This window comes from Trichomycterus rosablanca, chromosome 15 (genome assembly GCF_030014385.1).
Source record: "Trichomycterus rosablanca isolate fTriRos1 chromosome 15, fTriRos1.hap1, whole genome shotgun sequence".
Classification (NCBI taxonomy): domain Eukaryota; kingdom Metazoa; phylum Chordata; class Actinopteri; order Siluriformes; family Trichomycteridae; genus Trichomycterus; species Trichomycterus rosablanca.
Genome location: NC_086002.1, coordinates 5,629,977 through 5,650,064, shown reverse-complemented (window position 1 = coordinate 5,650,064; position 20,088 = coordinate 5,629,977). Strand labels below are relative to the sequence as shown.

General features: G+C 40.1%; 1 protein-coding gene across 6 annotated transcripts in view; it reads right to left on the bottom strand.

The window, feature by feature from the left end:
* LOC134328656 (mitogen-activated protein kinase kinase kinase kinase 4-like) overlaps positions 1–3,137 on the bottom strand; it is a 65,832-nt gene extending 62,695 nt beyond the window's left edge. For all 6 annotated transcript variants that reach the window (XM_063009812.1, XM_063009813.1, XM_063009814.1 and 3 more), the window contains exons 1-2: positions 2,939–3,137; positions 2,513–2,578 (exon numbers count right to left, since the gene is read on the bottom strand). In XM_063009812.1, coding sequence (XP_062865882.1) covers positions 2,513–2,578; positions 2,939–2,995 — 123 coding nt within the window. In that variant the 5' untranslated portion in view covers positions 2,996–3,137. The remainder of the gene's footprint in view (positions 1–2,512; positions 2,579–2,938) is intronic.
* Positions 3,138–20,088: the final 16,951 nt, after the last annotated feature.

Genomic DNA, 20,088 nt, shown 5'->3' with positions numbered 1-20,088 from the left:
AGTTCACAAGGTTATATCGAACAATTTTGTATCTCCAATTCACCTCACTTGCATGTCTTTGGACTGTGGGAGGAAACGGGAGCACCCGGAGTAAACCCACACAGACACGGGGAGAACATGCAAACTCCACACAGAAAGGACCCGGACCGCCCCACCTGGGGATCGGACCCAGGACCTTCTTGCTGTGAGGCGACAGTGCTACCTACTGAAGAAGAACAGTCACACAGCCTTCTGATGTCTTATAAACATCATACAAAAAAGTAGTTACATGTAGCTTTAGAGTTACAAGAACATTTTGTGTAGGTGTGACAAGTGGAAGGACAAGCAAACAAAGAATTCGGACACAAAGCATATCAGAAACGTGAGGCTTGATTAAGATGGCTACACTTTCTGCCAAATTGACAAAAACACGACTTGTTCTGTTCAAATTGAAAATAAAGACAACTAAACAGCTACCACACATAGCTTACTAACAGTTTGTTTAATAAGAACATGCAATATAACTACTGATAAGCTAGAAAGCAGGTTAAACTCTTGGGGGGTTTTAATGGTCTCCAGCTGTTTTATTTATTATTTTTTTCCATTTTTAGGTCCAAAAGACAAAGTTCTTTCCACAAGCTCTGACAAGCTCTGACTGTGAGCCATACAGTACACAGTCTTATATATGCTTAAGTATACCCCTTTTATTACTGTCCATTGTCCATAACAGGATATGAATAAACCAAACTACTATCATTTAAAATTAAAACGCAAGACAAAAAGCAGAACAATAAAAGTCACAACCTCTGGCTGGGACAGACTTCCCTTTTCCTTGATGACCTAACTGCAACAAGTTCTCAAATGACACTACAAGCCAAGCACAGAGCCAAGAACAGGCAGCACATTTCAGACAGCAGCCATTCAAGTATCAACACAAAACAGTCTGTAAATACGTAAAAGAAACACAATTTTAACAATGGATTTATTTTGCATTTTTACCCTTTCCCAATTGCAATTTCTTTGCAGCTTGCACCACCCCCAAACTGGTCAAGGAGACACAGAGACTATCACCCAGCCCAAACGATATGTGCGGTCACCTACCGCTTCTTTTACACCAGCTAGCAGTAAACTTTCTCAGAGAGCCATATTGTGTACAGAAGGTCACATATGACCCACCACCACTGCTGCATTCTCCAACAACTTCAACATTTTACCAGTACGAGTTATTAAACGCCAGCCAGCGTACTTTTGACTCCAACTTACTTCAGTAAATTGTTTGTTAATATTCTGCTAGAGGTGGGAAATTCTGTTAAAATGATCCATTACATATTATGTAAGCATTACATATTACACATTACAATATAGCACTTTCTTATGAAATGTAATAGAAAAATTACAGACCTGGTGTGCCTTTTAACTACAAACTAATGTTCATCTTGAGTCCTTTAAGAATTAAGAATGAAATCACATTAAATCTTTTATGTCAAAATTGTATAAGAGTGCCGCTCAATCTATTATGTTAAACTGGTGGATTTACAGCACAGCTCCAAAGGTCTCTCTATACCTTGATTTAAACAGTATGCTAAATCTTTATACAAGGTGATATATATCACTATAATCGACCAGCTTTACAACCAGGCAACAACACAAATGTGTAGAACTATAAAACACTGGGCAGTACTTAAGGTATTAGACTAGTAATCAGAAGGTGGGCGGCACAGTGGCTAAGTAGGTAGCACTGTCGCCTCACAGCGAAAAGGTCCTGGGTTCGATCCCCAGGTGGGGCGGTCTGGGTCCTTTCTGTGTGGAGTTTGCATGTTCTCCCGTGTCTGCGTGGGGTTCCTCCGGTTTCCTCCCACTGTCCAAAGACGTGCAAGTGAGGTGAATTGGAGATACTAAATTGTCCATGACTGTGTTCGATATAACCTTGTGAACTGATGAATCTTGTGTAATGAGTAACTACCATTCCTGTCCTGAATGTAACCAAAGTGTAAAACATGGCGTTAAAATCCTAATAAACAAACAATCAGAAGGTTGCCGATTCAAGCCCCACCACCGCCTATGCTGGGCGTCTGAGCAAGGCCTTTAACTCCCAATTACTCAAATTGTATTCGGTCATATTTGTAAGTCTAAAGCGTCTACTAAATGTCACAAATGTAAATGTTCACTGTGCCAACCTGAAATGCATTTGTTTTTGGTGCGCAGACACATTTTTAGGCCTAAACAAGCAACTAAAAGAAGGATTTAGTGCATTTTTCTGGTTTTCTTCATTGTCTAGTTTATTATCTTTAATTCTGTACATGTCTTTTGTATAAAGAAAACACTTTTTGGGTCTTTTAATATGGTTTTAATGTTCTGCAAAACCTTAATACAACTCAGTATCACGATGCATGGCGTGAACAGTTAAAAGTCTTGAAGTATCGTGATATTTACGATGTATCGGTTCACCCCAACGACAATAAAAATACAATTATACATCATTCGACCACAAAAGTGTAATGTTTATATTAGTGCAGTTTTAATAAACACCAACCTTGTACACTTGTCCATAGGTGCCATTTCCGACCACTTCCACCAATTCGAATATCCCAGCTGGATCCTGGAATAAAAACAAAATCTAATATTTTTTTCCAAAAACGCACAGAAATACAAACAACAACAATATGAAGTAAAAGGTAAAATAAATAATAAAAACAGCTGTTGCGCTTTGGGCTGTTTTTCCCCCAAAACACACACACACACACACTCACCAAGGCGTTTCAAACAAAGGAAAAAGAGCCCAACTCCGACAGCACCCTCCAGACCGACTAAAATAACCAAAACTAAAGTATACTAAACGCTTTTAGTTTGTAAAAACACAAAATAGGTTCTAATAAAAGCGTACAATTCGATAACAAAGTGTTTCTGAATGTTTGAAAAAAACCGGAGCAGTTGAACGCTGCACATGTGAAACACTCACCCGTAAAGCAGACAGGTCGATATCCACCAGACTTTTAGCCGGAGAATCGTTCGCCATCTTTTCAATATTAAAAACAAAATCTCGTCTTCACTCTGAGGCAGCCTACAGTCCGTCCTTCCACATCTGCGGCCGCTTTAGGTCCATAAAAAAACTGTCCCACAACACAAACGTCTGCCTGAGACCCAGGGCTACTCCATGTTGAGCTGGCACAGCGACAGCGCCTGAACAGAAAGCCTCACAAACACAGGAAGCCGGTCTGCTGATTCACACTGAAGGGCAGGGCTAGGCAACGCGAGCAGGAGGAGCAGCAATTACTCACATCAAAAGTCACACGTTTGTTATTAATTATTAATTATTAGTCATAATTCATTTACCAAAGACCGTGTTTTAAGCGAATGGGGGTGGCCTGGGGTATGGGTGAAAATGGCAGGGCGTTTCCATTGGGAACAATCGGATTACAGTGTGGTGGAGGTAATAAATCAGCCCACATGAAGCCTCCTCTGTTTAACCAGTGAATTAAGGGAATACTGGAGTCAAAAAGAGATTTTCAATCCTAATCTCTGTCTACAATATCTCTACCATATGTTCAATTACCACAGATAACAATTTCAACACAGGGATAGGGACAGTTGTGGCCTCGTGGTTAAGTTACTGGACTAGTAATCAAAAGGTTGCTGGTTCAAGCCCCACCACTGCCAGATTGCCACTGTTGGGCCCTTGAGCAAGGCCCTTAACCCTCAATTGCTTAGACAGTATACTGTACTGTAAGTCGCTTTGGATAAAAGCGTCTGCTAAATGCCAAAAATGTAAACACAGATTCCCTGTACTGACTTTATATTAGAATATGTTTTTACCTCACCTATCATTTACTCAGTACCATGTACTGACCAACACTACACTTGTCTCTAGTCTTGTCTCCCTTGATTACTTTTTTAGATTATAAATGTCTTCTGTATTTATTGTAGGCCCCTTTTTTTGCATTTTTCCTAATTTTCCTCCCAATCTAGTTGTATCCAATTACTCAAATTCAAAAGAAGCTTTATTGGCATGACAAAATAGGACATTCGTATTGCCAAAGCTGCCAAAGCTCAGTTACAGAGAAATAAAAAAATGTAAATAACAATAAGAACAAACATATACAAAACAGTTACAATAGGTGCAAAGATATAAAATAGAATAAAATATTAATATAAACAGTGCAAATAATAACAATTAAATATTGAGGTAGTAAAACATTTACAATATTGAGGTAGTAAAAAAAGTTTTGTGTGTGTGTGTGCGTGCGTGTGTGTATGAGACATGGTCACCCACTGGTGGCAGGTGAGGGACAGTGGGTGACCATGTCTCATACACAAACGCATGCACAATTACCCAATTACAATTACCCGATTGCATTACACCTTTCTACTGATCTTCACTCCTGATTGAGGAGAGCCAGACTGACACACGCCCCCTCCGACACGTGTGCAGTAGCCGACTGGATCTTTTCACCTGCACGAGGCGAATTCATATGCGGATCAGCTTTGTGTACGGAGAGCCACACCCTGATCAACTCATTAATCCTCAACTCTGTGCAGGCAGAGGTTGTAATTGCAGCAGTTATGAGGTCCCTATCCGGCTTTTCACCCTGTATGAACAACAAGCCAATCGTTGTTCATGTAGCTGCCCAGTTTCGAACCGACGTGTTCGAAATGTCAGCTCTGGTGCGCTAGCGTGTTTACTGCATTGTAGGTCTTTTTGTATTTATTGTACTGTTGTTTTTGTGCACTTTTTGTTCAGTGTTGCACCCTGGTCCTGGAAGAAAGTTGTTTCATTTCAACATGTACTTGTATATAGCTGAAATGACAATAAAGCCTCTCTTGAACTTGAACTCTTGAACTGAGGTGAAAAGGCAGAGCATGTGCACTATAAACTTACAATACAAGTCTAGCGGTTGTTGTTGAGGCAATTGATAAATGTTTAAGATAAAGTCTAATCGTACTGGGGCCATCAATCTTAATCTATAAATAGTTAAGACATCTAAAGAAGCGTATAAGTGACGTTGATGATTGTGGAATTAGGACAGGGTGGCTGTCCCAATCAGGCTGGGTCACAAATCACACAGTACTGTACTTAATATAGGTGGCTTGGTGGGTAGCACTGTTGCCTCACAGCAAGAAAGTCCTGGGTTCTTTCTGTGTGAAGTTCTCCCCGTGTTTGTGTGGGTTTCCTCTGGGAGCTCTGGTTTCCTCCCACAAGTCCAAACACATGAAAGTCATATTAACTGAAGATACTAAAGTCCCCCTATGTATGAGTGTGTGTATGTGTGTTTGCGCTGTGATTGACTGGTGATCTGTCCAGGATGTTTCCTGCCTTTTGCCCAGTGATCTGGACCCACCATGACCCTGAATAAGAAAAAGCGGTGGTAAAACAAAGAATGAATGATTGTGCTTAATGTTATGTCCAAATAGTGTACTAGGGAGGATGAAGCTATACGCTATGTAGCACACAGGATGCAGGCTGAAACCTAACCAGGAAATGACTTGTGTGTGCAGTGTAAACAGTGCACTCTTATCATAATCATGCCATAATTATAGATGTAGATCGTATGTGGGTGTTTGCTGGCATGACTACAAATTTAATACGGCACATGTCCATGGGTGTCCTGTCTAATTTGATTACTGTATTGCTCCCAGTGATTCTGGGAAAACTGGACCCAGCATGACCCTGACCAGGATAAAAAGGGGGTAAAACATGATTATAAGTTAATGAAAATATTAAAAGTTGGGCACTTGAATGGTGCAGTGATCTGCTATGCTAGCACACCACTGCTGAGATCTGGGTTCGAATCTAGGTTTGTGGTGCTATCTGCCAGCTGAAGTCTACACACACATGATTGGATATATATAAGGAAAGGGGATTGACCAAAGTTCTGCAGGTTTGGTTCCCTGTCCAGTGTGTTCCTGCCTTGCACCCAGGGTTTCCCAGTGAAGCCAGACACGCCGTAACCCTGACCAGGATTGATGAAATGAAATAAAAAATGAGTATTTAATGTTATAGAAAAGCATATGGATGGTGGAGACTGGCAGCGCACCATCTGACTATTCCTGGATAAGATCTGGGAGGAGAGGTTGTTTATAATTTTACATTGATTTAACATAAAGGCTAATGCTATTAAGATTTCTTTATAGGCTTAATTATTCAAAAACATGAATAAATGAACGTACGGTTCAGGTAACTCACCATGTGTGGTTTAAAATAGCAGCTGGTCATTTAGCACATATGTTTCAATTCTGACCTGTTTGGGTTTATTATATTTTAATTGCTTTTCAATTGGATGATTAATGCAGGAACTCTTATCCCTTCTTTGCAATTTAGAGATATTTCAATTCCGTGGACAGTTTATCTGAAGCCCAGCAACAGGTCTTAGTGACATGTATGGCTGCAGCTAAGAAGATTATCCGTCTTAATTGTAAATCTGCTTTGGCCCATTGTTTTAAAGATGGCAGAGATGCTGTGACATGAGAGAAAAGAGACATGTATAGTCAGTTTGGAAGGACAACAACCTAAAGCACAGCTTAACACTAGTCAAAATTAGGTTTGTTTGTTTAATAATTAGGACTTTAGGTAGTTACTCAATACACAAGGTCATATCGAACACAGTCATGGACAATTTAGTGTCTTCAATTCACCTCACTTGCATGTTTTTGGACTGTAGGAGGAAACCGGAGCTCTCGAAGGAAACCCATGCCGACACGGGGAGAACATGCAAACTCCACACAGAAAGGACCCGGACCGCCCCACCTGGGGATCGAACCCAGGACCTTCTTGCTGTGAGGCGACAGTGCTACCCACTTAGCCACCATGCCGCCCAGTCAAAATTAGGCCTTCCTTAAACTGTTGCTGCAAAGTTAGAAGCATATAATTTCCTTTATATAACTGATTTATTGCGCCTGTTAGGGTGCAGTGTCCCAATACTTTTTTTCATATAGTGTATGTTTAACTTTGTTTAACCCCCCCTGTCTTTAACGTTTCTTAAAATCCGGTTGTTGTTTAAGACAGATATTTACTCTGTGGGTATTTACAGAAAACATTTTGGGTGAGACAGATTATGTTACCTCTCAGCTCATGATTATATGCTCCAGGGCAAAACTAAAGGAGCAAACAAACAATACCAGACATGCCTTCACTGACGGACAACATTTGGGGTACCGGCTAATTGGTGTATTAAAATGTACTTAAACTATTCCAGCATTGCTGAGCTAAATATTTCAGCAGGAAAACATCCAAACTGAACTGATCTCTGGACGTCCATGACTGTAACTGATTATCCCATTAAGTAATGAAGGCCTCATCAAACGATCATGCATTACTCTGAAGAGCTCCTAAACAAGGAAATCCAACACAACGCTGTAGAATCTTTAGTAGTTTAAGTTAGGGAAGGTCTTCTGCTTTTAGAGTAGAGCTGATAGATAACACAACAGTTTGCCAACAAACCAAGTCAACACAAAGTTTGGTCAGCTGAAATTGCTATTTAATTAAGTGTAATGTGTGGAAAGTTTGTAATTAAAAACATCAGATTGCTCAGTCATGTAAACCAATGATGCAAGACATTTCCATGAAGGTGCCCAAAACTGGCGTTGGAGTTCTGCTTTATTTTAGTCAAGTCAAATCTAATTGATGTGAATAGCATGTTTTACAATAGGCATTGTTTCAAAGCAACTTTACAGATTCCAGGACCAGAAACCCATAATGAACAAGACAATGGAAATATAATTTCCTAAAAATCCCTAAATTCTACAAAAAAATCTGGAGAGGAACCAGACTCAACAGGGATCCATCCTCTTGATAGGGTGAGATAGTAGTGTTTAATAAAGGAAAAAATCCAATCCAAACAATACCAGAGTATTTACCACACCAGAAAATGATGACCTAAAATATTTTGTTTACACCCAACCTTATCTTTTAGTTTGTATTTTTTTTATTGTGAAAATGATCTACTCTAGATAAGTACTTTCAACGTAATTCTTTTTTTTTTTCAGTATAAAAACATTTACTGTATTATAACCACTGATGGTAACGCGTTACTCTAATCTGACCACATTTTTCAGTAACGAGTAATCTAACGCGTTACTATTTCCAATCCAGTAATCAGATTAAAGTTACTTATCCAAGTTACTGCGCGTTACTATTCTTGTCATTTTCCTTAGTAAAAAGATGTATTTTTGCTTTCTTCTTGCGTCTCGGGGAGTGACGTCTGTCACTATGCGACAATTAAGTCACGGGCTGCGTCCGGAATCGCATACTTAGTAGTATACACTTAGAAGTATGCACTACTCGGCCGGTAAAGAAGTACATCTTACCAACGTCAAGTGATGACGTGGGGACGTGATGACGTAATATCACCATAGTTACAGACTCATTACAAACCCCACTCGCCAAAATTTTTGATATTTATCGTCTCTTTGTTATTTATTTGTCTTTAAAAAAATTTATTTTATTTATCTTACTTACACTTGTGAACAGAGGACTCCGTTTTCCGCGTCTTTCTAGTTTTTTATTCCGCTTCAATCGCCTATGCAGCTCCAGTTGCATTATGGGATACATTAGCGGACCGCATTATATAACTAATAAAGTAACTTGTAATCTAACTTAGTTACTTTTAAAATCAAGTAATCCATAAAGTAACTAAGTTACTTTTTAAAGGAGTAATCAGTAATCAGTAATCAGATTACTTTTTCAAGGTAACTATGCCATCACTGATTATAACAATGTATATATTATTTTTTTATGACTATTGTATAAATTATATTTTACTGCATTTAAAATGTCACAACTTTAAGCCACAAAGGCAGACTATAACCTTAAGCAGTACTGGAAATGACTCAGTAACTGACAGACAGGACAGACCGGTTAGATGAGATTTGGGAAGAAATACTGTAGAAATATGTATGAATTAAAAATGAGGCTGAACAGACGTTCATGTTCATCAGGCCTCAGGCAGAAGGCAAAAAAAACAAAAGATTGGAAAAAAAAATGTAATACAGTATTATTAAACCAGTTTAACATCTGAACCAACAACATTTGACCCAAGGGCCCAACTTTGGCTGCATGGCAGAGCTGGGATTCAAACCCACAACCTTCTAGTTGGTAGCCCAGCTGCATATAAAGCAAGCTGATGACTCTCAAAATACTTCTGATGCTGCTATGGTGTTGGGTCTACCAGACTGCTTACTGATAATCCTGTGATTAGCCGGTAATCAGCAGATTAAACTCAACAGAGGCTTCAGTATGAAGTATGAATCAGTGTAAAGTATGAGTCTGTTTATCATAAGATTATTTGTGACTAAGGTAATTATAACAAAGACACTGCTGAGAATAAAACACTGAGTCATCATATACAGTTCCATCAAAGGTTTTTGCGCTCTCTCTCTCTCTCTCTTTCTCTCTCTCTCTCTCTCTCTCTCTCTATTTTTGCATTTGTTACACTTAATTGTTTCAAATCTTCAAACATTTTCGGCATTTAGCAGATGCTTTTATCCAAAATGACCTACAGTACTGTGACAGGTACAGCGGGGGAAATAAGTATTGAACGCATCAACATTTTTCTCAGTAAATGTATTTCTGATGGGACTATTGACATGAAATTTTCACCAGATGTTGGTAACAACCCAAGTAATCCACACATATGAAGCAGTCAAAACAAATAAGTCCAAAAATTTAGTTATGTTTAATAAAGTGAAATGACACAGGAAAAAAAGTATTGAACACATGAAGAAAAGGAGGTGCAAAAAGGCATGGAAAGCCAAAACACCAGCTGAAATCTGTCAGTATTTAGGAAGCAATCCTGCCTCGCAAGATTTCTGACAGAGGAGTCAAAAGAATAATCAGAAGAGTTGTCCAAGAGCCAAGGACCACTCGCTGAGAGCTTCAGAAAGACCTGGAATTAGCAGGTACAGTTGTTTCAAAGAAAAGTATAAGTAATGCACTCAACCGCCATGGCCTTTATGCACGCTCACTGCGCAAGACTCCATTTCTGAAGAAAAAGCATGTTTAAGCTCGTTTAAAGTTTGCTGCACAACATTTGGACAAGCCTATAAAATACTGGGAGAATATAGTCTGGTCAGATGAGACCAAAATTGAACTCTTTGGATGTCATAGCACACACCATGTTTGGAGGAGAAAAGGCACTGCACATCACCCCCAAAACACCATACCAACAGTGAAGTTTGGAGGTGGGAACATCATGGTGTGGGGCTGTTTCTCAGCATATGGTACTGGTAGACTTCATGTAATTGAAGAAAGGATGAATGGAGAAATGTACAGAGACATTCTTGATAAGAATCTGCTGCCATCTACCAGGATGCTGAAGAAGAAACGAGGGTGGACATTTCAGCAAGACAATGATCCCAAACACACAGCCAAGGAAACTCTCAAGTGGTTTCAGAGAAAGTATATAAAGCTGCTAGAATGGCCCGGTCAATCACCCGACTTGAATCCAATTGAAAATCTATGGAAAGATCTGAAAATCAGAGTTCATAGAAGAGGCCCCCGGAACCGTCATGATCTGAAGACAGTTTGTGTGGAAGAATGGGCCAAAATCACACCTGAACAATGCATGCGACTAGTTTCTCCATACAGAAGGCATCTTGAAGCTGTCCTCACCAACAAAGGCTTTTCTACTAAATATTAAATAAATTTCAGTAAGCGTGTTCAATACTTTTTCCCTGTGTCATTTCACTTTATTAAACATAACTTAATTTTTGGACTTATTTGTTTTGACTGCTTTATATGTGTGGATTACTTGGGTTGTTACCAACATCTGGTGAAAATTTCATGTCAATAGTCCCATCAGAAATATATTTACTGAGAAAAATGTTGATGCGTTCAATACTTATTTCCCCTGCTGTATATACTGTGTAAGCAATTGAGGGTTAATATGGATGGATGGATGGATGGATAGATACTTTGTTGATCCCAAAGGAAATTAAAGTCATTTACATTCTTTAAGTAATTTGAGTTGGCTATATTTATGAGGGGCCTTGCTCCAGGGCTCAACAGTGGCAACCTGGCAGTCGTAGGGCTTGAACCAGCGACCTTTCAATTACTAGTCCAGTACCTTAACCACTAGGGTACAACTGCCCTGAATATTTGCTATTATTTACGATGGATTCAGCCATGGTGGGAATAGAACCCACAACTTTATAGACGACAGGTATGCACCCTGGAATTCAGCCACAGAATCCAAACAAAATATAATTTGTAATTTAATTTAAAAAAAAATTTTTTAAAGCTTTATCCTGGTCAGGGTCACTGTAGTTCCACTAAGAAACATTGGGCACTAGGAGTGATGTACCAGCTTCCAAGAATAGTTATGTGAGTTATGTATCTGAGAAACAGAACAAATAGCAGCAGGAGAGCTATAATATACAGCAACATTTGATATCATTTCATGCAGTAAATCTTATATGATGGTATAAGCGTGTGTCCGTAATTAAAATACAATAGCACATGTACCGCATTATGAGGCAATAACTATCTTCCTCTTTAAAATGTCAAACCGTTAACAGAATTGTAGGTAAATCTGATAATGATTTGTACAGTTACTGTACTCTAACAATTTTCATTTGTTACTTCCCTGTAGTCTGACTGTATTTACATTAATGCCATTTAACTGACCTAACGGGCAGCACGGTGGCTAAGTGGGTAGCACTGTCGCCTCACAACAAAAAGGTCTTGGGTTCAATCCCCATGTGGGGCGGTCCGGGTCCTTTCCATGTGGAGTTTGCATGTTCTCCCCGTGTCCGCGTGGGTTTCCTCCGGGTGCTCCGGTTTCCTCCCACAGTCCAAAGACATGCAAGTGAGGTGAATTGGAGATACAAAATTGTCCATGACTGTGTTTGATATAACCTTGTGAATTGATGAACCTTGTGTAACGAGTAACTACCGTTCCTGTCATGAATGTAATCAAAGTGTAAAATATGACGTTGTCATATGGTGGTGGGCTTGAACCAGCATCCTTACGATTACTAGTTCAGCACTTTAACTGCAAGCTACCAACTCTCAGTGTATAAAATGCACAAAATGTGTTGGTGTTATATGATGGTTAGGGACATTTTAATTTTTAGGTATATATTTTTAGATATATATTTAAGGTAAGCTTGTGTGACGAAATGGTAACAGACCAGAATTCTGGGGGTTTGCATCCCGAGCTGGGCTCACAAATACAGAAGGTGCATGACATAACATGAACCTATCCACTGTGAGGGACACGTTATTGCACCCTTAGTGCAGGGCACAAGCATCAGTATAAGCATCCAAAGCAAAAATAAAGCCAAATTAGCTGGTATTTGTTTCAAATCCAACTGTCAATGAAATATCTTATAACTCCCAATACTCTAACACAGAGCTAAATAATAGATCAGTGAAAATCAGTGTAAGTAGTACAAACAAACATGTCTGGACATGCCTGGTGCGTACATATTGTGCTTTCCACTAATTGAATAAGTAATTTCCATTCTCAGACATATGCAGACTTGTCATACAGAGGCGTATGATGAGAGTGCATAAATGAAGTCTAATGTAGAGCTACATCAGGGTGTGAACTGATCATGCGAGTGACCCTGATGAATCACACATGGAGGATTCATTTCAGTGATGAAACAGGTTCTAGGGATAGAAACAAAACAAACAGCAACGCGAGAGCTATAATATATAATACCTTAAATAATCATATACAGAAAATATACATACAATAGAATGAGATGATACTGAAGAGTGGACAAATGATCTAGGATCAGGTTCCGCATTTGAAAATTCTTTTAAACAGTGAATTTTAAAAACGAAAACACTGATTAGTTACTTCATATGACTTCATTTAGGATCTATCAGGGAAAAGTGAACCAAAGAAACAAATCTCATGTCTGTATGTGCTGTTTATAAAGATTTAAGATTTATTTATTAGGATTTTAACGTCATGTTTTACACACTTTGGTTACATTCATGACAAAAACGGTAGTTACTCATTACACAAGATTCATCAGCTCACAAGTTTATTAATGTCAAACACAGTCATGGACAATTTCTCAATGTTTAAGTCTAGACTGAAAACATTTATTTTCTCAGGTTTTTGATTAGTATAGACAAAGGCGCAGAGCTTGGGGGTTCTTGGTCATAGAAACTTGTGGTGATCAGGGATGTTGGGTTGCTGTCATTCTGCCTCTCTTGTCCAATCACTCCGGTTTGGGTAGGAGAGGTGGGCGCTGATGTCCTGTGAAAGCCTTCATGACCTTGTTACCTGCTCGCTCTCCCTTTTAGTTATGCTGTAATAATTAGGGCTGCCAGAGTCTAAAACTCTCTGTAAAACTGTTTTACTCAACTAGCATTGTACATTATTAACTACATTCTTTGTTGTTTTACTCCAAAGGCGTTCTGATGGAAACCTGTTCACCCGCCGAGTCTAAGGATTAAAGTCGAGACTGCCGTGACAACTATGCTGCTCCTGCCGGATGTGACGGGTCTGGAGTAATTGCACCAAGAATGACAAGAAATCACTACAGACATTATTGAAGACTACACCGAAGAACAACTCTATTATTATTGATCTATTTATTACCAGTTATAACTTTTAGATCATTTAATTCTGTGTTCGTATGCTCTGTGAAAATCGTGTATTTATTTAAAGTATCCTCTGGCCACCCAAGAAGGATGGGCCCTGCTGAGTCTGGTTCCTCTCAAGGTTTCTTCCTGTAATTTTCAGGGAGTTTTTCCTTGCCACAGTCGCCCTCGGCTTGCTCAACAGGGGTTTTTTGTATCTGTTGGTCCTGGATTTTGTAAAGTTGCTTTGAGACAATGTCTATTGTAAAAAGCGCTATATAAATAAAGTTGACTTGACTTGACAATTTTGTATCTTCAATTCACCTCACTTGTACGTCTTTGGACTGTGGGAGCAAACCGGAGCACCCACAGTAAACCCACGCAGACACATGGAGAACACATACAGAAAGGACCCGAACCGCCCTACCTGGGGATTGAACCCAGAACTTTCTTGCTGTGAGGCGGCAGTGCTACCCACCATGCTGCCCATGAGAGAATTTTCTTTCTACCTTCCTTCCTTCCTTCTTATCTGTTCGCCTGATCACAGCCAGCCTGCCCTCCAGACCACCTGCTGGCTAATAGCAAGTCTGTAAAATTAAGTTCAATTATGCAGATTGACCAATTAAATGTTGTGATTCGGCTGACTAACTAAACTAATTTAAATCAGGAAACAGTGGCGATGGATCTAGGATCAGGTTTTATTTCCTCAGATTCTGTGTTACAGTCCTGGTCATGTTTGCAGTGGATCAGAAGCCCATTTCTAAAACACTTGCATTCACTGTGGGTATATGATGGGGTTGGGATCGTACATGGAACCTTACTTTGTACAATCAAGACAGGCTGAATTATTTAGTATTTTATTTATGATATGGCTTACCTTGGTTGGAAAATGGTTGTAAATACCGCCATCTGGTGGTTCAACTCTAATATATATTCACTAAAGCACTGAGAGCTTAGTGGTTCATGTACTAGACCAGTTATTGCTAGAAATTACTGGTTCATGCTCAAACACACCAAGCTGCCACTGTTAGGCCCCAAACCATCAATTGCTTTGACTGTATTGGATCAACTGTACTCAATTTTAAGCCGCTAAGCGTAACAATGCAGGTTGTACCTTGTTAAGGGTGCACTAGGTGGAGCCCATCAGCTAAAAAGTTAGAAGAAATGAATCCATTCACAGGACACTTAACCAAGGTGGAACAAACTTGTGACTAAAGAACATTTGTGAGCTTCACCAGTGCAATTAATGATTTCTACAGAGCTTTTTTTTTATTTTTCCCCTTTTTCTCCCCCTTTAGTGCATCCAATTGTTCAATTTGCATCGTGCTTCCTCTCTGTCTATGCCGAACCCTGCCCCTGACCGAGGAGATCGAAGCTAACCCATATCCCCTCCGACACATGGGCAGCAGCCGGATGCATTTTGCCACCCACACATTTATGAGTTTGGCGCCACCCAGCGTTGCATGCGGAGAGACACACCCTAAGGGCACCCTTACTCATCCCTGTGCAGGCGCGTCTAATCAGCTGACAGAGGTCGTAATCGCATTCTGACAGAGAGAGACCCACATCTGGTTATTTGTCCCGCCCCCCAACTGAGCAACCGGCCAATCGTTGCTCATACAGCCGCCCAGCTTCGAACCGGTGAAGCAGAGCTGGATTCTATACCATGTATCTGGAATCCAGCTCTGGTTGCAGCGTGTGCTTTTTACCGCTGCGCCACCTGAGCGGCTTCTACAGAGCTTTAATATATGTCTGTCTGTACATACGTTCTTGTTTGTTCATTAGGATTTTTACATGATATTTTACACTTTGGTTACATTCATGACAGGAACGGTAGTTACTCTTTACACAAGATTCATCAGTTCACAAGTTTATATCAAACACAGTCATGGACAATTTAGTATCTCCAATTCACCTCGCATGTCTTTGGTCTGTGGGAGGAAACCGGAGCACCCGGAGGAAACCCACACAGACACGGGGAGAACATGCAAAGACCCGGACCGCCCCACCTGGGGATCGAAACCAGGACCTTCTTGCTGTGAGGCGACAGTGCTACCCACTTAGCCACCCACATATATTTTTGACTAATTTCTTTTAAATAATTGATTTCAAACACTATTAATTGGTGTGGCTGAAATACCTGAACTCAAAGAGGTGTCCACTTTCATTGAGTCATATATGGTGGTATATTCATATTTTCAGCCCAAATCTAAGCCTCAACCTGAGCTGTTAAGTTTAAAACTTAAAGTTGTGACGTCGACCTGGCCAGGTATCTGAGCAAGGGCAGATGGCGGAGTTCCTTATTGCTACTAAAAATGTGACCTCTGCTGGCTGCTAGATGCATAACCAAGGGTGGATGGTTCACAGAATTTCACAGTATAGCTTTCTGTAAATGTTCATCTCTGGTAGGTGAAAAGAAGTGGCTGGCGATTGCACACCTGTCAGAAGGTGCATGTAATAGTCCCTGACTCAGCTCTGTGACTTACCATCGGGGAATCATAAATAAGTAGATTGAAAGAGAAGGGGAAATTGCAAGAATAGAATTTCAAAAAAAGACACACAAAGAACATTTGGATGTAAAATATAAAACAACTTTATTTTCATCTGAACGTACAAATTTCCATGAAAAATGCAGCATTTGTGCAGTAACCAGTTGGAGATGCTACATGAAAGAAAGAGTGCTACACAAAAAAAAAAAAAGAGTTGCGCACATCACAGAGAAGAAAGAATCGCTCACAGTGTAAAATAAAAGAAAGATCAGTTCAAGGCCTCTGAACACATGATCACAACCTGTTCCAATTGGTACTGCTGGAAAAGCTACTTGGTTCATTGTGCAAAGATACAAGGTAAAGATGCATAAACAACTGCAAAATAAAAATAAATACAGCATCGTACATGGTATATTTCACTGTTTGGTATTAAAACCAACTTTAGCGTTTTACTACATTATGAAATATTTTGGATCATTCGGAACAGGTAATCCGAGATCAGTAAGGTCTTATCACACCTGCCTATGGATCAAAGACTTCCTGACGGGGCGCAGACAGAGTGTTAGAGTGGGACCTCACACCTCTACATCCTCTCCTCAGGGCTGTGTGCGGAGTCCCCTACTCTACACCCTGTATACTTATGACTGCACCACTGTGCACACCAGCAATACCATCATCAAATTTGCCGACGACACCACCATCGTAGGGCTTATCTCAGGAGACGATGAGACTGCCTACCGGGACGAAGTGGAGCGGTTGTCGTTGTGGTGTAAGGACAACAATCTGCTTCTGAACACGGCAAAGACGAAAGAACTGGTAATTGATTTTAGGAAGGTGAGGAGCGTCATTCAACCCATAACCATAAATGGGGTCTCTGTGGAAAGGGTTACATACTTTCGCTTCTTGGGCATTAATATCGAGGAGGACCTAACCTGGGGCGTGAACATCACAGAACTAATTAAGAAGGCACAGCAGAGACTCTACTTTCTGAGGACACTCAGAAGAAATAACATCGATCAGAGTCTGCTGGTGTCCTTCTACCGTTCTACCAAAAAGAGCGTCCTCACTCACGGCCTCTGTGTGTGGTTCTCCAGCTGCACTGCAGCACACAAAAAGGAACTACAGAGGATCGTGAGGTCTGCAGAAAAAATCATCGGGTGCTCTCTACCCACCCTGGAGGACCTACACAAGTCTCGTTGCCTTCAGAGAGCAATTTCCACCAGCCTGCTACTGAACAGAAAGTGTATTTTTTTATGTTGTTATTGTCATTGTAAATTCTGTACATTTTTTAAATTTTGATATTTTGTAAATTCTAGTTTTCTTTCTTTAAATATTGAGAGTATGGCACCTTAATTTCGTTATACCTGGTATAATGACAATAAAGATATTCTGATTCTGATATCCTGAGTAGTATAAACAGGGTATTTTATGGGGTGGTCTAATTACTGTTAAGACTTGGGCCATAAAATATGACATTCTTGATATGAGCGATGATTACATGGATTGAGGCTACAGATTAAATTGTACTTTTTAATACCACAGTGCCAATTTACTGCATTTAAATTGTATTTCAGGTATACAGTGTATCACAAAAGTGAGTACACCCCTCACATTTCTGCAGATATTTAAGTATATCTTTTCATGGGACAACACTGACAAAATGACACTTTGACACAATGAAAAGTAGTCTGTGTGCAGCTTATATAACAGTGTAAATTTATTCTTCCCTCAAAATAACCCAATATACAGCCATTAATGTCTAAACCACCGGCAACAAAAGTGAGTACACCCCTAAGAGACTACACCCCTAAATGTCCAAATTGAGCACTGCTTGTCATTTTCCCTACAAAATGTCATGTGATTTGTTAGTGTTACTAGGTCTCAGGTGTGCATAGGGAGCAGGTGTGTTCAATTTAGTAGTACAGCTCTCACACTCTCTCATACTGGTCACTGAAAGTTCCAACATGACACCTCATGGCAAAGAACTCTCTGAGGATCTTAAAAGACGAATTGTTGCGCTACATGAAGATGGCCAAGGCTACAAGAAGATTGCCAACACCCTGAAACTGAGCTGCAGCACAGTGGCCAAGATCATCCAGCGTTTTAAAAGAGCAGGGTCCACTCAGAACAGACCTCGCGTTGGTCGTCCAAAGAAGCTGAGTGCACGTGCTCAGCGTCACATCCAACTGCTGTCTTTGAAAGATAGGCGCAGGAGTGCTGTCAGCATTGCTGCAGAGATTGAAAAGGTGGGGGGTCAGCCTGTCAGTGCTCAGACCATACGCCGCACACTACATCAAATTGGTCTGCATGGCTGTCACCCCAGAAGGAAGCCTCTTCTGAAGTCTCTACACAAGAAAGCCCGCAAACAGTTTGCTGAAGACATGTCAACAAAGGACATGGATTACTGGAACCATGTCCTATGGTCTGATGAGACCAAGATTAATTTGTTTGGTTCAGATGGTCTCAAGCATGTGTGGCAGCAATCAGGTGAGGAGTACAAAGATAAGTGTGTCATGCCTACAGTCAAGCATGGTGGTGGGAATGCCATGGTCTGGGGCTGCATGAGTGCAGCAGGTGTTGGGGAGTTACATTTCATTGAGGGACACATGAACTCCAATATGTACTGTGAAATACTGAAGCAGAGCATGATCCCCTCCCTCCGGAAACTGGGTCGCAGGGCAGTGTTCCAGCATGATAATGACCCCAAACACACCTCTAAGACGACCACTGCTTTATTGAAGAGGCTGAGGGTAAAGGTGATGGACTGGCCAAGCATGTCTCCAGACCTAAACCCAATGGAACATCTTTGGGGCATCCTCAAGCGGAAGGTGGAGGAGCGCAAAGTCTCGAATATCCGCCAGCTCCGTGATGTCGTCATGGAGGAGTGGAAAAGCATTCCAGTGGCAACCTGTGAAGCTCTGGTAAACTCCATGCCCAGGAGAGTTAAGGCAGTTCTGGGAAAAAATGGTGGCCACACAAAATATTGACACTTCAGGAACTTTCACTAAGGGGTGTACTCACTTTTGTTGCCGGTGGTTTAGACATTAATGGCTGTATATTGAGTTATTTTGAGGGAAGAATAAATTTACACTGTTATATAAGCTGCACACAGACTACTTTTCATTGTGTCAAAGTGTCATTTTGTCAGTGTTGTCCCATGAAAAGATATACTTAAATATCTGCAGAAATGTGAGGGGTGTACTCACTTTTGTGATACACTGTATAAACATTGAGTCAAGCCCCATTCAGATGGGATTAGTTCTAATTAGGGAGATCTCAATATTCCAGCTAATATTATTCCAATCTGACACTGCGTTTCTCCCACAACTGAGAGAATGAGAGAGTAAAACCTGCAGTTAAATTGTTTCAGCTGTATTCTGATACGATCATTAGAATCTGATCTCTAGTGTTGACCATGGCTACTGCACTCAACAGATCATTTTATTAGATTAGATTTTATTGGATGCTTTCTTGGATATTAATTTATCTTATACAAAGAAAGAAAATGAAATCAAGGAAATCAGTTATTGTATACTCAGTAAGCCACAACATTTATCTTAGTTTTGTAAAAATACATTAAGTAGTTATGTGGCATCACTACCAGCTAATTAAACAGCTAATGTTAATGGTGTACTGGCCAATATTTACCTGGTCCTATCTGTAAGTTATTTTTAGAATTCTTAGAATTGTTTATTAAGTTGGATTGGAATATATAATAATGTAATAAAATGATTGGCTATGTCTGGTGGTGGGGGGTGGTCGAGGCCCCACAATGGATTTGGCATCCTGTCTGGGGTTTGTTACTACATTGCACCCAACGATTTCCACAAAACCAGACCCACTGCGAGCCTGGTAAAACATGAAAATGAAATAAAACGAATTGAAATAATTGAAAAATTGTAACTGAAAAACACTCCTACTAGATTCCCACATTCATTAAATTGGCTCCAGATGCAAAGTTCTATAAATGAGAAGTGTAAAAATGTTATCATCCTAATAATCTAACCCAGTCTGAATAGGGCTTCTGTTACAGTGTGTATATATTATGTAGCAGTTCCCTGATAATTCATCTATACACACAGAAAC